This window comes from Erythrolamprus reginae, chromosome 2 (assembly GCF_031021105.1).
Source record: "Erythrolamprus reginae isolate rEryReg1 chromosome 2, rEryReg1.hap1, whole genome shotgun sequence".
Classification (NCBI taxonomy): domain Eukaryota; kingdom Metazoa; phylum Chordata; class Lepidosauria; order Squamata; family Dipsadidae; genus Erythrolamprus; species Erythrolamprus reginae.
Window position 1 is genome coordinate 28,456,542 of NC_091951.1, and position 16,556 is coordinate 28,473,097.

Consider the following 16,556-nt stretch of genomic DNA (forward strand, 5'->3'; position numbering starts at 1 on the left):
CGTCCTCTTCCTGCTCACCCATTGGAGGATGGTGGTGTCGACTTGTGGCGTTTGAAGGGTGGAAGCGGTTTCTTCTGGGTGAGTGGAGGGCAGGTCGGAGGAGCAAGCCGGGCTCTCTTGTTTTCCTCCATGTTGTAGAGAGAAGCAGCGAAGGGAGAAAAATGAAACATGGCGGCTGATGCTGCATATTCTTTCCCTCCCCGTGTGTTCTTATTGTTTCGGGGCATGATTTAAAACAGCTCCCTGTGGTTTTTGTGCTGGTAGATTTGGGTCATTTAAAAAAAAAAATCTTCATACATTATGCATATTTCTTAACCGCCTACCTTCCTCACCCTTCCCGTAACATTTCATTCCTTGTCATTTTTATTGACTTGTTTTCCTGGCAAGCGAGGAGTTTCATGGGCAAAACGAATGCTTTAAATCTTACATAGGATTTGGACACCATTTCAGCTGTTCGTGTCCAGAGGTCTCTAAACCTGGATAAAAATAATTAAATGATTCCCCTTCTGGGGCATTTTTGCAGACAGGAATATAATATAATAGTTTACATGAATAAATTATTAGGAGTATATTTCTGTGTGAATAGGAACAGACATTCAGTTCACTCAAAATATTCAGACTGCTTCTGTCAATTTTGTCACGCTGTTGATCAATTCTACAATTGTTGAAATTCATTTTTTCTCACTGATCTACAAAAATGACAAAGTTGAAAAAGAAGTTTAGAAATGTCTGTAAATGTATTAAAAATGTAAAAAACTGAAGAATCACGTTGGCATAAGTATTCAGTAAACACCTAGGTGTGCATTTCTGTGTGAATAGGAACCCATGTTAAGTGCATTCAGAAAGAATTCAGACCCCTTTTACTTCTGTCAGTTTTGTTAAGCTACAGCCTGATTTTACACTTGCTGAAATTCATTTTTTCTCATTCGCCTATACTGCTCAAAAAAATAAAGGGAACACGCAAATAACGCATCCCAGATCTGAATGAATGAAATATTCTCATTGAATACTTTGTTCTGTACAAAGTTGAATGCGCACAACAGCATGTGAAATTGATTTGTCAGTCAGTGTTGCTTCCTAAGTGGACAGTTTCATTTCACAGAAGTTTTTATTTATTTATTTATTGGATTTGTATGCCGCCCCTCTCCGTGGACTCGGGGCGGCTAACAACAGTGATAAAAACAATATGTAGCAATCCAATAATAAAGCAACTAAAAACCCTTATTATAAAAACCAGACATACATACTGACATACCATGCATAAACTGTAGAGGCCCAGGGGGAAAGAACATCTCAGTTCCCCCATGCCTGACAAGCAGAGGTGGGTTTTAAGGAGCTTACGAAAGGCGAGGAGGGTGGGGACAGTTCTGATCTCTGGAGGGAGTTGGTTACAGAGGGCCGGCGCCGCCACAGAGAAGGCTCTTCCCCTGGGTCCCGCCAAACGGCATTGTTTAGTTGATGGGACCCGGAGAAGGCCCACTCTGTGGGACCTAATCGGTCGCTGGGATTCGTGCGGCAGAAGGCGGTCCCGGAGATAATTGATTTACTTGAAGTTATATTGTGTTCTTTAAGTGTTCCCTTTATTTTTTGAGCAGTATACATCAATCATGGGGGATTTTCTGCCATTCTTCCTTGGGGTAGTGATTTCTGACAGTCTCAAAATGAGTGAAGTCAGGCGGTAGGGAAAGCAAGTAGGATGCTTGGCTGCATAGCTAGAGGTATAACAAGCAGGAAGAGGGAGATTATGATCCCGCTATATAGAATGCTGGTGAGACCACATTTGGAATACTGTGTTCAGTTCTGGAGACCTCACCTACAAAAAGATATTGACAAAATTGAACGGGTCCAAAGACGGGCTACAAGAATGGTGGAAGGTCTTAAGCATAAAACGTATCAGGGAAGACTTAATGAACTCAATCTGTATAGTCTGGAGGACAGAAGGAAAAGGGGGGACATGATCGAAACATTTAAATATATTAAAGGGTTAAATAAGGTCCAGAAGGGAAGTGTTTTTAATAGGAAAGTGAACACAAGAACAAGGGGACACAATCTGAAGTTAGTTGGGGGTAAGATCAAAAGCAACATGAGAAAATATTATTTTACTGAAAGAGTAGTAGATCCTTGGAACAAACTTCCAGCAGACGTGGTAGATAAATCCACAGTAACTGAATTTAAACATGCCTGGGATAAACATATATCCATCCTAAGATAAAATACAGAAAATAGTATAAGGGCAGAATAGATGGACCATGAGGTCTTTTTCTGCCATCAGTCTTCTATGTTTCTATGTAATAATAATAATAATAATAATAATAATAATAATAATAATAATAATCAGTCTATTCTTCCTCTTTTATTTCATTTTCATTTGCTTTCACATACCATGCAATCATTTTTAACAATAATGAAACTAACTCATTCATATGAATTTTACAGACAAAGTGGAAGCCCAGATGAGCGCTCTCGAGAAAAGACAATGAGAAGCAGACTTAAAATGCAAAGAAGCCACCAATCAAAATCTTCCGCTTCCTCCAGAAAGTCTAAAAACTTTTCTTCTTCGTCAGCTGACGAAAGACAATAGAAAGAATTATAAGAACAAAGGTTTCAGCTGGAAAAGTAAGAGTATCAGGAACTCAAGGAAACATTACATGAGAAGTCAAGGAGGATAATTTCTAAATGAATAATACCTGGAAGTCAGTGGGAAGAAAAAGATTCCGTGAATAGCCAAAACTGGCAGGCATTAACAAAAACCTTGGCGGAAGAGTAGCTGGAATCACAAAATCAACAACTAGGAGATCAGAAATATTATTGGCCTCCTCAAGAACACAAGGATATCAGTGTTGGAAAATTTATTTATTTTATTTATTTTATCCGACTTCTATGCCACCCCAATCCCAAAGGACTCAGGGTGGCTAAATCCCCACCAATTGCCTATATTGGAAAAACACAGGTTGCAGATCACATTTGATTGATACACAAGTCGAACCAGTCTGTGAAAAGCCATACAGATACTTGTGTTGCATCAGAAGCTTTACTTGGAATAGGTCTCATGTGATTCTTGGAAGGACATACTGAAGTGAAACTTTACTACTGCTGCCATTGTGACAAAAGATTTAGCATGCATACCAGTCTGGTGATACAGAAGAGGACTCACCCAGAAGGCAAAACATATGAGAGTCTAGATTGTGGGAAAACTTTCAGTCGGAATTACAACCTGGTGGAACACCATAGGACTCACACAGGAGAGAAACCATATGAGTGTCAGGATTGTGGGAAAAGGTTCAGACAGAATTCGAACCTGGTGATGCACCAGAGGACTCACACTGGAGAAAAACCATATGAGTGCCCGGAATGTGGAAAAAGTTTCTGTCAGAAAATCCAGCTAATGATACACCAGAGGACTCATACAGGAGAGAAACCGTATGAGTGCCCGGAATGTGGGAAAGGTTTCTATCGGAATTTCCATCTGATGGAACACCAGAGAACTCACACAAAAGAAAAACCATATGAGTGTCTGTATTGTACGAAAGGTTTCTGTCAGTATTCCCATCTGGTGGAACACCAGAGGATTCACACAGGAGAGAAACCTCATGAATGTCCTTATTGCGGGAAAGATTTCTACAGGCATTCCAAGTTGGTGATACACCAGAGGACTCACACAGGAGAGAAACCATATGTGTGTCTGGATTGTGGGAAAAGGTTCAGTCAGAATTCAAATCTGGTCATACACCAGAGGACGCACACGGGTGAGAAACCATATGTGTGTCTGGATTGTGGGAAAAGTTTCACGGAAAATTCCAAGTTGGTAAAACACAAGAAGACTCACACAGGGGAAAAACCATATGAGTGTCTGGATTGTGGGAAAAGGTTCAGTCAGAATTCTAGCCTGGTGATACACAAGAGGATTCACACAGGAGAAAAACCATATGAGTGTCTGGATTGTGGGAAAAGTTTCAGTCACAGTTCCAGCCTGATGACACACAAGAGGACTCACACAGGAGAAAAACCGTATGAATGTCCAGATTGTGGGAAAGATTTCAGTTATAAGTATAAGCTTATAAATCATGTAAGGTTACATATAGGAGAGTAACCATTCAAATGCCCAGATTGTGGACAATGTTTTGCACAAAATTCCTCCCTAATGTCAGAAGAAAATGAGGAGAAAATGGATCTGTTTAGAGTAATTTAGAGTTTAGAGTTAAATTGTATAAATCAACCTGCTCATGATTAGCAGCCTATAAATTTGATAAACAAATGTATAGACCTTCATTCGCATCAAGCATATTGCAGATGGGTAGCATGGGTAGCCTCTGTTTCATTCATTCATTCATTCATTCATTCATTCATTCATTCATTCATTCATTTCTTCCTCTCTGATTTATTTAAAACATTGAAATAACCACCCATGTTATAACAATCTATGTCTGGCTAGACTAGAAGACCTCCAAGGTCCCTTCCAACTCATTATTAATTGTAAAATCTTTGTTATAACATATTTGGTGGCTATATAAGTGACTGAGAAAAGAAAATTTGAAGAGATCTGAGCTTCCTTAATTTGGGCCAATGCCATAGTTCTTTTCATAGACTGAAGGGGAAGGGCCATTGCTGGGCCACAGGAAGCAGGTTTGGATCTCTATTAAGTATGTTTGTCACCTTGAGTAATTTCTGCATATAATATATTATAGGGGATATGAACATGTATATACCATATTTTTCGCTCTATAAGACGCACCTGCTGATAAGACGCACCTAGTTTTTAGAGGAGGAAAATAGAAGAAAAAAATATTTTGAGCCAAAAAGTAGGCTAAAATATTAATTACAATAACACTGCCCTAGGGGAATTGGGAAAATATACAAACAAGCCCCCCTCTCTCTTTCTTTCTATCTCTCCCTCTTTCTCTCTACCTTTCTTTCTCTTTCTCTCTCTCCCTTTCTCTGTCCCTCTCTTTCTTTCTCTCTGTCCCTCTTTCTTTCTCTCTGTCCCTCTCTTTCTTTCTCTCTGTCCCTCTCTTTCTTTCTCTCTGTCCCTCTTTCTTTCTCTCTGTCCCTCTCTTTCTTTCTCTCTGTCCCTCTTTCTTTCTCTCTCTTATCTCTCCTTCTCTCACTCACTCTCTTTGTATCTCTCTCTTTCTCTCTCTCCTCTATCTCTCCCTCTTTCTCTCTCCCCCTTTCTATCTCTCCTCTTCCTTTCTCTCTCTTTCTTTCTCCCTTATTTTTTCTGTTTTTCTGCTGTGGGCGGTTTAGGGCCCCTCAAACCCCGACGACCTCGCCCCCGGATCCTGGCCGGGACAGGGCAGCTGCCTCTGACAGGCGCCGCACGGGGCCGAGGGGGCTCAGCAGGAGGCGCAGCGGCGGGCGGAGAGAGGGAAGGGGGGCAGCGGCGTCCCTCCTGGCCTTGGCCGGCCGCCCGAGCCTCCCCACCTCCTGAAAACGCGGCGGGCGGCGGGGGGAGAGCGAAGAGCCGGCTCCGGCGGGCGCGGGGCTTGGCTGGCTAGCGGGGGAAGCGCCGCTGGTGGTGCGAAGGGAGACCCTCCTCGGGGAGGGAGGGGGCCAGGCAGCAGCTAGCCAGCCGAGTTCGCAGCCAAACTTTGCACAGGCGGCGGCCGGCTGCGAGCGACTGGCTGAGACCTCCCCGCCTCCTGAAGCGATTCCCATAGCCTTCCCAAAGGCTCGGGAATCGCACAGGCGGCGGCCGGCTGCGAGCGACTGGCTGAGACCTCCACGCCTCCTGAAGCGATTCCCATAGCCTTCCCAAAGGCTCGGAACCGCCAACGCTCCTCCGGTGCCGCTCCGCCTCCTAAACCTGCGGGGTGGAGGCGTCCCCCAGCCCAGCACTTCCGGAGGCTGAAAAGCGCGGCTCTCTTCGGGGTTGGGAAGAGGAGAGGCGGCGACAGAGGTGGCGGTCTCCAGATGAGTATATCGCCGCCCCCCCCCTCTGCTCCAGCGCCTCCCCCCCCCCACTGCCTGCATCTTCGCTCCATAAGACGTGGCTGATTTTTCATCCTACTTTGGGAGGGAAAAAACTGCGTCTTATGGAGCGAAAAATACGGTATGTATTTTTAGTTAGCATCTTATGGCAGCTGAACTCATTGTGATTCTACTATAAAACCTTAATACAGGAACTAATCTTCCGCATATATATTTGAAATGGCAAAATGTAAAGTCGTCACATTTAAGATGTATTTGCAGGGCCTTTGTAGCAAAATTGATGCCATTCTGATGGTCGAGGAATCCGAAGAACAGATTATTGTTTTTGTTCAATTTAGAATTTAATGAGAACTCCAGGCCCCTTACAAATTTTATTTCTTGTGCTATTCTTCCTCAAAACTGGTAATCTTTCCCCTTGCAAGAAGTAAAATTGGGGAAGTTAATCTCTTCAGGATTTGCAGCTTATAAATTTGATAAATAAATGTATTGACCTTCATTTTCTTCAAGCAACTTGCAGATGGATAGCCTCAGCGGGTTCATTCATTTTAATGGCTGACTGATTTTAATATATTGTGATTTTAGTTTGTAATTTTTTTATTAATTAGATTTGTTGCATTGTTCATATTGTAGCTTGTGAGCCGCCCCGAGTCTTCGGAGAAGGGCGGCATACAAATCTAATTAATAATAATAATAATAATAATAATAATAATAATAATAATAATAATAATCTTCTCATTTGTTTTACATAATTATGTAGCTACCCATATTATAACAAAATAATAATAATAATAATAATAATAATAATAATAATAATAATAATAATAATAATAATAATAATCTTTTGATTTGTTTAACATAATTATGTAGCTACCCATGTTATAACAAACTCTAGCTGGCTCCCAATCAATAATTAACTTTAAAACTCTATTAAAACCAAATGCATACAAACTAAAACCATCTTTCAGTTCACTACCTGATTTGCAGTCCTCTCTTCTTATCTCAGTGCTAAGGGGAAAAGCTATTTATTTGCTTGATGTAGGACCAGAGGGATAAAGACTTGCCAAACTTCAGGGTAGACAGTATGTCATAGGGCAGGGGTTGCAAAAGACAAGGCTCACTTCCTAGCTCCTATCAGATGGCATCATTCAAAGCAAGAGGCCAGGAGTGTGCCCATCTTATCTGATGTGAAAGAACAGATAGATGCAAAAAGAGGTGGGGGGCGATAATGACAGATACCCTGTGGTTGGAACTTGGGAATCCATTAGAGCAGCATCTTTCAGCTGTGGCGAGGAGGGCGTTTGCCCAGGTTCGCCTGGTGCAACAGTTGTGGCCCTATTTGGACAGGGAGTCTCTTCTCACAGTCACTCATGCCCTCATCACCTCGAGGTTCGACTACTGCAACGCTCTCTACAAGGGGCTACCTTTGAAAAGTGTTTGGAAACTTCAGATCGTGCAGAATGCGGCCACGAGAACAATTATGGGCTTTCCTAGATATGCCCATGTCTCATCAATACTCCGTGGCCAGCACTGGCTGCCGATCAGTTTCCGGTCACAATTTAAAGTGTTGGTTATGACCTATAAAGCCCTACATGGCATCGGGCCAGAATACCTTCGGGACCGCCTTCTGCACAAATCCCAGCAACCGATTAGGTCCCACAGAGTTGGCCTTCTCCGGGTTCCGTTGACGAAACAATGTCGTCTGGTGGGACCCAGAGGAAGAGCCTTCTCTGTGGCAGCCCCAGCCCTCTGGAATCAGCTCCTCCCGGAAATCAGGACTGCCCCCACCCTCCTTGCCTTTCGCAAACTTCTGAAAACCCACCTTTGTCACCAGGCTTGGGAAACTGACATACCTCTAGCTGTTCCATTTCATGTATGGTTTGTCTGAACTGTATGATTGTTTTTTATAAGGGTTTTTAAATTGTTTTTAATATTGGATTTGTATCTCATGTATTATTTCTCGTGAGCCGCTCTGAGTCCTCGGAGAGGGGCGGCATACAAATCTAATAAATTATTGTTGTTGTTATTAATGTTATTATTGTTGCTGTTGTTGTTGCTGTTGTTGTTGTTGTTATTATTATTATTATTATTATTATTATTATTATTATTATTATTGCTGGCTGACTGGCCACAGCCTGGAATCTGATCCTGATATGCCTCGAGGTTGACTCAGCCTTCTGTTATTCAGAGATTGGTAAAATGTGGACCCAGATTGTTGGGGACAATATGTTGACACTGTAAATAGTGTTCAGAGCACAGTGTAGTTGTATATAAGTGGTATATATGTCTGATTGCTATTACTATAATAAATAGCTTTAAACATGAAGAGCTTGAATTGCACCTTAAACAAATCCTGTGTAGCTCGCACCACAAAGATGTTGCACAAAGCCGCCCCGAGTCTACGGAGAGGGGCGGCATACAAATCCAATAAATAAACAAATAAATAAATGGGCAGCCTAGGGGCCTCCATTACTTTGCATGCTGTTGTTTGGGACCAGTTGAAGTTTCTAGGTGTCCAGTGCAGAGATTCATACACGAGGTCACCAAGGCAACAGTGACCCCCTGTGCAAGACATCCCGGTGCAGAAAGGGGCACAATTCGTACCCAAGATGAATCTGTTGAAAACCTCTCTCCCAGCCGTGGGCTCCTGAAGCAGGAGTTGTGAGTCCAAGAGGTTGTGCACCAGCTCAGTCACCAAAGGGGATCCTGCTCTTCCACCACCCCAGACTAAAAACTGGGTGGAACAATCTTCATCAGCCACCAAGGGAGGTGTATTTTCAGGTTGGCTGTTATTGAACTCTCGGGAAACCTGGAGGAAAAGGTATACGATAGATTGTCATGGACGAAAGTTAAGTGTAGAACTTCTTAACAGGGCTTTGCATGACTCTTCAACAAGCAGACCTCACCTACTCATCTACAAAAAGATATTGGCAAAATTGAACGGGTCCAAAGACGGGCTACAAGAATGGTGGAAGGTCTTAAGCATAAAACGTATCAGGAAAGACTTAATGAACTCAATCTGTATAGTCTGGAGGACAGAAGGAAAAGGGGGGACATGATCGAAACATTTAAATATGTTGAAGGGTTAAATAAGGTTCAGGAGGGAAGTGTTTTTAATAGGAAAGTGAACACAAGAACAAGGGGGCACAATCTGAAGTTAGTTGGGGGAATGATGAAAGGCAACATGAGAAAATATTATTTTACTGAAAGAGTAGTAGATCCTTGGAACAAACTTCCAGCAGACGTGGTTGGTAAATCCACAGTAACTGAATTTAAACCTGCCTGGGATAAACATATATCCATTGTAAGATAAAATACAGGAAATAGTATAAGGGCAGACTAGATGGACCATGAGGTCTTTTTCTGCCGTCAGTCTTCTATGTTTCTATGTTTCTATGTATAGGATAGATTGTCATGGACGAAGGTTAAGTGTAGAACTTCTTAACAGGGCTTTGCATGACTCTTCAACAAGCAATGAACAAAATGAAAAGCATCACAAAATAGCAGAAGAAATTGAACACATTTTTGCAATGTATGTAAAAAATAATAAAAAATACAAAAATTGTATCAGGAGCAAAGTTTTAAACTTGAAAAACCCTAAAAATTTTCATTTAAAGACTAACTTGCTTTCAGGGCCACTTAATCCCAAACATTTGCTGACACGTCTGTGATGGAAATGGCAAGTGATGAACTGAAAGAGCTCAGGACTTCATTTATAGAGTCATCTGTTCTTGCACATCAGCTCCCCCAAAATATCACTACACATACAAGCAAAATAAAATGTAAGCACTGTGAAAATTATGATTGCACTGTTACTGTCATTGCAAGGGGAGCCTTCCTGGTTGGGTGCAGAATACAACTCCAGATGAAACATAGAAACATAGAAAAGACCTCATGGTCCATCTAGTCTGCCCTTATACTATTTCCTGTATTTTATCTTACAATGGATATATGTTTATCCCAGGCATGTTTAAATTCAGTTACTGTGGATTTATCAACCACATCTGCTGGAAGTTTGTTCCAAGGATCTACTACTCTTTCAGTAAAATAATATTTCCTCACGTTGCTTTTGATCTTTCCCCCAACTAACTTCAGATTGTGTCCCCTTGTTCTTGTGATCACTTTCCTATTAAAAACATTTCCCTCCTGGACCTTATTTAACCGTTTAACATATTTAAATGTTTCGATCATGTCCCCCCCTTTCCTTCTGTCCTCCAGACTATACAGATTGAGTTCATGAAGTCTTTCCTGATACGTTTTATGCTTAAGACCTTCCACCATTCTTGTAGCCCGTCTTTGGACCCGTTCAATTTTGTCAATATCTTTTTGTAGGTGAGGTCTCCAGAACTGAACACAGTATTCCAAATGTGGTCTCACCAGCACTCTATATAAGGGGATCATAATCTCCCTCTTCCTGCTTGTTATACCTCTAGCTATGCAGCCAAGCATCCTACTTGCTTTTCCTACCGCCCGACCACACTGCTCACCCGTTTTGAGACTGTCAGAAATCACTACCCCTAAATCCTTCTCTTCTGAATTTTTTGCTAACACAGAACTGCCAATGCAATACTCAGATTGAGGATTCCTTTTCCCCAAGTGCATTATTTTACATTTGGAAACATTAAACTGCAGTTTCCATTGCTTTGACCATTTATCTAGTAAAGCTAAATCATTTACCATATTACAGACCCCTCCAGGAATATCAACCCTATTGCATACTTTAGAGTCATCGGCAAATAGGCAAACCTTCCCTACTGAACAAATGATGACTTATGTGATTTGTAATAAATGTGTAGATGGATCTGTTTATGATTATACATTACTTAAAAATAAATACAAAATATGAAGATAATCCAGACCAAATATTTGAATGTGGAAGTAGTGGAAATGCTTAAATGGTTTTGTGCTGTAATAAAATATGGATGTGAATTACTGAGCAAATGATTGTAAAATATTGGAAATTGTTTAGAAAGCAGAGTATGACTCAAGCCAGTTCCTAATAACAAGTCAGCATTACTGTAGTAATAATGTCATTGGACTTACAAATAGGATATTTTAAAAGCATTGTTAAACTAGTAACTTTTTACATTAATTTGAAGATTTATGTTGTGAGCCGCCCCGAGTCTTTGGAGAGGGGCGGCATACAATTTAATAAATTATTATTATTATGATGATGATGATGATGATGATGTACTGTACTCGGTGGGAGTCGAATATGACTTGATGGCACCGATAAGAAACATGGAATACAGTGTTCCCTCGATTTTCGCGGGAGTTGCGTTCCAAGACCGCCGGCGAAAGTCGAATTTCCACGAAGTAGCGGTTCAGAAGTAAATACACCATTTTTGGCTATGGACAGCCAAAACTACCCCCGCACACCCTTTTCCAAGGCTGCGCAAGGGCTTGAAGTTGGAGGCGGGGAGCGACGAAAGTTCAGAGGCCAGCAAAGATTGTTTTTAATGTCGACCGCTCACCCAGCGCCTCCTCGCCGCTACCCCCCGCCCGCCCGATTCGCCCCTCTCACCGGCTTTCATGGGGCACGAGTCCTCCTGCAGCAGCGCTGGCGGCCACGGCTTCTCGGCCTCCTCATTTGGCTGCTAGCCGCCCCACCCCTCTCGTAGTCCCTTGGCTGAGAGTGCTTTCGTCCCAGCTGTCAGCGAGGGGGCTGCAGGAGAGGCGGGACAGGCGTTCTCACAGAGAGCAACAGACAGAGCGAGATGGAAAGGAGAGAGGGAGAGAGAGGGAGAAAGAGAGAGAGAGAGCAAGAGGGGGGAGAGTGGAAGGTAGAGAGAGACAGAGAAATGATAGAAAAAAGGGGAGGAAAAAAGAGAAATGAGAAAATGATTGAAGCAGAGAATGACAGGAAAGAGAGAAAGAGAGAGAGAAGTGACTCTTGATTGAAAGCATACAGTATGGTAAAAGCACTTAAATAATGACAAAAATAAACAACCCAGCCCTAACCTGTGTTTTGAAATGGTTCAAGAGTTCACACACACACACACACACACACAGGCGGGGGGGGGGTTTAGATTTACATACAGGTACAATATTCATTCATTCATTCTTCTATGTCACTCAGTCCCAACACTTTCAACCCATAAATTACCATTTCCCCTTCCCATTACTGTACCTCTCCCTGTACCTGTACTCACCATTGAATAAGACACTTAGTCATCCTGATAGTTATAAAGTATAATTATTTATTAACAATTTTTTTTGGTTTTTTATTTGCAAAAATTATTAGCATAACTAGGGATCTTCTTCTATCACCATTTCATTGGGCACTTCTACAATGGACACTGAAGGTGATGGTGTGACAGACCTCTTGGTTTTCGTGACGATCATAGTTATGGGTAGTTATTGGCACAGTTTCTTTTTGTGGGCTAACATGGCTCTGTATGGTGCAATGGTGTTGTCAAGGGAGGCCTTAAATTGTATAGAGCGAGTCATGTTGGGATCCCAAAGTTCCGCCATGCGTTGCAGTTGTGCAGCAGTTCTGTTCATTTCTGCAAGCCGCTCAAGCGTTAGGCCAACATCTTCTTCTTCCTTAGCTTCTTCAGCTTCCACTTCCTCCTCCTCTTCTTCACTCGCTGCCCTGGTCAGCTCCTCCAGATCTTTGTCTGTCAGCGGTAGGCCATGCTCATCAAGCAAACCATTGACTTCATCTGGTGTCATGTCAATGAAGCCTTCTCCACCCAGTGCCTGTGCCAGCTTCACAGATTTCTGGACTGCAGCATGTTGAATTTCTTCGGGAGCAAATCCCTTGTAATCATGCACCACTTCTGGCCACAATTTCTTCCAGCAGGCATTCATTGTCTGTGACTTCATATCCATTAAGGCATTCTGAATGTTCTTCAGACACGATGTGATCGTGTACTGATGCCAGTAGCCCTTCAATGTGAAGTTTTCATCAGCGTCCATTGCTTCCACGAGGCTTCCAAGGGAATTGCGCGTGTACAGTGCCTTAAATGTGCGGATAACACCTTGATCCATCGGCTGGATAAGTGATGTGGTGTTTGGTGGCAAGAATTCGACTTCTACCCCATCATGTTCTTGTACCAGGTCTTCACGGCCTCCAGCATTGTCCATTACAAGAAGCACTTTGAAATTGAGTCCTTTGCCAGCCAAATAATCCTGCACCTGTGGGATGAAGCACTGATGAAACCAGTCCTGCGTGAGGGCTTTTGTAATCCATGCTTTAGGATTATGCATCCAGTACACTGGCAATGCATTCTTATTTCTGTTCTTTAGGGCTCTTGGATTTCGGGACTTATAAATGAGCCCTGGCTTCATCATGAAGCCTGCTGCATTTCCACACATGATCAAAGTTACCCGATCTTTCTGGGCCTTAAAACCAGGGGCTTTGGCTTCATCTTGCATTAAGAAAGTCCTTGAAGGCATCCTCTTCCAGAACAGGCCTGTTTCGTCCATGTTGAACACCTGTTCTGGCAGGTAGGCCCCTTCTTCAATTATGTCTTTAAACGTGCCATGGACGTACTTCTCGGCTGCACCTGTATCCGCTGAGGCAGCTTCTCCATGCAATGACACACTCCTCAGGCCATAGTGCTGTTGAAATTTATCAAACCATCCTTTACTTGCTGTGAATGTCAGCATCTTCCTGCTCTTTTTAGTGTCGCTGCCTCTGCTCCGCCTGCAACGTTTAGGAGCCATCTTCCAATAAGTTTTAATAAGTTGTAAAAAGTACTATACCAATGCATGCTGGGATAACACCACTGATTGGCCGAGATTTCTGTCCATCAGCATTGTCGGGCAAAATTTTTGCGATGGCAACGCTGATTGGCTGAGATTTCGGTGCATCAGCAATGACAGGCGAATTTTTTGCCATGACAACGCTGATTGACCGAGATTTCGGCCCATCAGCGTTGTCGGGCAAAATTTTTGCAATGACAAAGCTGATTGGCCGAGATTTCGGCCAATCAGCAAAGGCAGACTAAAGTTTGGTGATGACGTATGATGTCCTCGGGCGGGAAAAACTGTGGTATAGAAAAAAACCCGCGGAGTATTTAATTAATATTTTTTTTAAAACCATGGTACAGCCGTTTCGCGAAGTTTCAACCCCAGAAAATCGAGGATCACTGTACAGTATATGAAAACCTCTTGCAAACGATATGTGTCGCTAGATGGCGCTGTTACAAAGAAGCAACAGTCGCCCTCAGAGTACAGCAGCGGCATCGCTACTACAGTACAGTATTGACATTACAGTACTGTATACCGGAGGGGAAGAGGCCGACTTTGAACCAACTGAAACGATAGAGTATTAAATTTCTAGAGTGGACGCGGAGGAAGTGAATTGAGAACAACGTCCTCTTCCTGCTCACCCATTGGAGGATGGTGGTGTCGACTTGTGGCGTTTGAAGGGTGGAAGCGGCTCCTGCTGGGTGAGTGGAGGGCAGGTCGGAAGAGCAAGCTGGGCTCTTTTGTTTTCCTCCATGTTGCAGAGAGAAGCAGCGAAGGGAGAAAAATGAACCATGGCGGCTGATGCTGCATATTCTTTCCCTCCCCGTGTGTTCTTATTGTTTCGCGGCATGATTTAAAACAGCTCCCTGTGGTTTTTCTGCTGGGAGATTTGGTCATTTAAAAAAAAAATTCTTCATATATTATGCATATTTCTTAACCGCCTACCTTCCTCACCCTTCCCGTAACATTTCATTCCTTGTCATTTTTATTGACTTGTTTTCCTGGCAAGCGAGGAGTTTCATGGGCAAAACGGATGCTTTAAATCTTGCATAGGATTTGGACACCATTTCAGCTGTTCGTGTCCAGAGGTCTCTAAACCTGGATAAAAATAATTAAATGATTCCCCTTCTGGGGCATTTTTGCAGACAGGAATATAATATAATAGTTTACATGAATAAATTATTAGGAGTATATTTCTGTGTGAATAGGAACAGACATTCAGTTCACTCAAAACATTCAGACTACTTCTGTCAATTTTGTCACGCTGTTGATCAATTCTACAATTGTTGAAATTCATTTTTTCTCACTGATCTACAAGAATGACAAAGTTGAAAAAGAAGTTTAGAAATGTCTGTAAATGTATTAAAAATGTAAAAAACTGAAGAATCACGTTGGCATAAGTATTCAGTAAACACCTAGGTGTGCATTTCTGTGTGAATAGGAACCCATGTTAAGTGCATTCAGAAAGTATTCAGACCCCTTTTACTTCTGTCAGTTGTGTTAAGCTACAGCCTGATTTTACACTTGCTGAAATTCATTTTTTCTCATTCGTCTATACTGCTCAAAAAAATAAAGGGAACACGCAAATAACGCATCCCAGATCTGAATGAATGAAATATTCTCATTGAATTTTTTGTTCTGTACAAAGTTGAATGCGCACAACAGCATGTGAAATTGACTGTCAGTCAGTGTTGCTTCCTAAGTGGACAGTTTCATTTCTCAGAAGTTTTTATTTATTGCATTTGTATGCCGCCCCTCTCCGTGGACTCGAGGCGGCTAACAACAGTGATAAAAACAATATGTAGCAATCCAATAATAAAGCAACTAAAAACCCTTATTATAAAAACCAGACATACATACTGACATACCATGCATAAATTGTAAAGGCCTAGGGGGAAAGAATATCTCAGTTCCCCCATGCCTGACGGCGGAGGTGGGTTTTAAGGAGCTTACGAAAGGCGAGGAGGGTGGGGGCAGTTCTGATCTCTGGAGGGAGTTGGTTCCAGAGGGCCAGGGCCGCCACAGAGAAGGCTCTTCCCCTGGGTCCCGCCAAACGAAATTGTTTAGTTGACGAGACCCGGAGAAGGCCCACTCTGTGGGACCTAATCGGTCGCTGGGATTCGTGCGGCAGAAGGCGGTCCCAGAGATAATTGATTTACTTGGAGTTATATTGTGTTGTTTAAGTGTTCCCTTTTTTTTTTTTGAGCAGTATACATCAATAATGGGGAATTTTCTGCCATTCTTCCTTGGAAGTCCTGTCAAGCTCAGTCGGGTTAGATGGTGATCATCAGTGGGTAGCCATTTTCAGGTCCTTCTAGAAACGTTCAATAGGGTTCAAATTAGGGTGCTATCAGGGCCACTCTAGGACATTCACAGAATAGCCCCTAAGCCACTCCTGTGTTGTCTTGGCTGTGTGCCTTACAAAGTGAATCTTTGTCCCAATCTGAGGTCTTGAATGCTGTGGAACAGGTTTTCATTGAGGATATCCCTGTACTTTGCTCCATTCAGCTTTTCCTCAACCCTGATCAGTCTCCCCATCCCTGTTATTGAAAAATTCTCCAAAGCATGATGCTGCCATCACCATGCTTCACTGTAGGGATGACATTGGATAGGTGATGAGAAGTGCTGACACTGTAAACTGAAAATCCACTTAGATTTTCCATAAAATCCAAGTAAACTGAGATGGTACAAAACAGAGTGGGGTGGTATATATTTCTGATTGCTATTATTGTAATCAATACTGTTAAAAGGTGATTACCTTGAATTGCACCTTGAACTGAATCCAATGAGGTTCGCGCCACAAAAATGTTACCTGGGCAACCTAGGAGCCTCCATTACTGTGGGTGCTGCAATGTTCTGGAGCAGTTGAAGTCTTCTAGTGGTCCAGTGTCTTCTGTGTGAGATTCAACAGGAGCTGGTGACCAAGGCAAGAA

General features: G+C 42.5%; 3 protein-coding genes and 1 pseudogene across 3 annotated transcripts in view; all 4 read left to right on the plus strand.

Moving 5' to 3' along the window:
* The window catches only part of LOC139163077 (zinc finger protein 850-like), a 249,510-nt gene that overhangs the window by 41,652 nt on the left and 191,302 nt on the right, over positions 1 to 16,556 (plus strand). The gene's annotated exons all lie outside the window — the stretch shown is intronic.
* The window catches only part of LOC139163085 (zinc finger protein 268-like), a 21,958-nt gene continuing 5,402 nt past the window's right edge, over positions 1 to 16,556 (plus strand). Inside the window, exons 1-2 of the mRNA XM_070744027.1 lie at positions 1 to 78; positions 2,437 to 4,016. Coding sequence (XP_070600128.1) covers positions 3,119 to 4,016 — 898 coding nt within the window. The 5' untranslated portion in view covers positions 1 to 78; positions 2,437 to 3,118. The remainder of the gene's footprint in view (positions 79 to 2,436; positions 4,017 to 16,556) is intronic.
* Positions 9,321 to 10,771, plus strand: LOC139163228 (transcription elongation factor A N-terminal and central domain-containing protein-like; annotated as a pseudogene).
* The window catches only part of LOC139163048 (zinc finger protein 420-like), a 16,087-nt gene continuing 13,781 nt past the window's right edge, over positions 14,251 to 16,556 (plus strand). The window contains exon 1 of the mRNA XM_070743979.1: positions 14,251 to 14,324. The gene's annotated coding sequence lies outside the window, so the exon portion shown is untranslated. The remainder of the gene's footprint in view (positions 14,325 to 16,556) is intronic.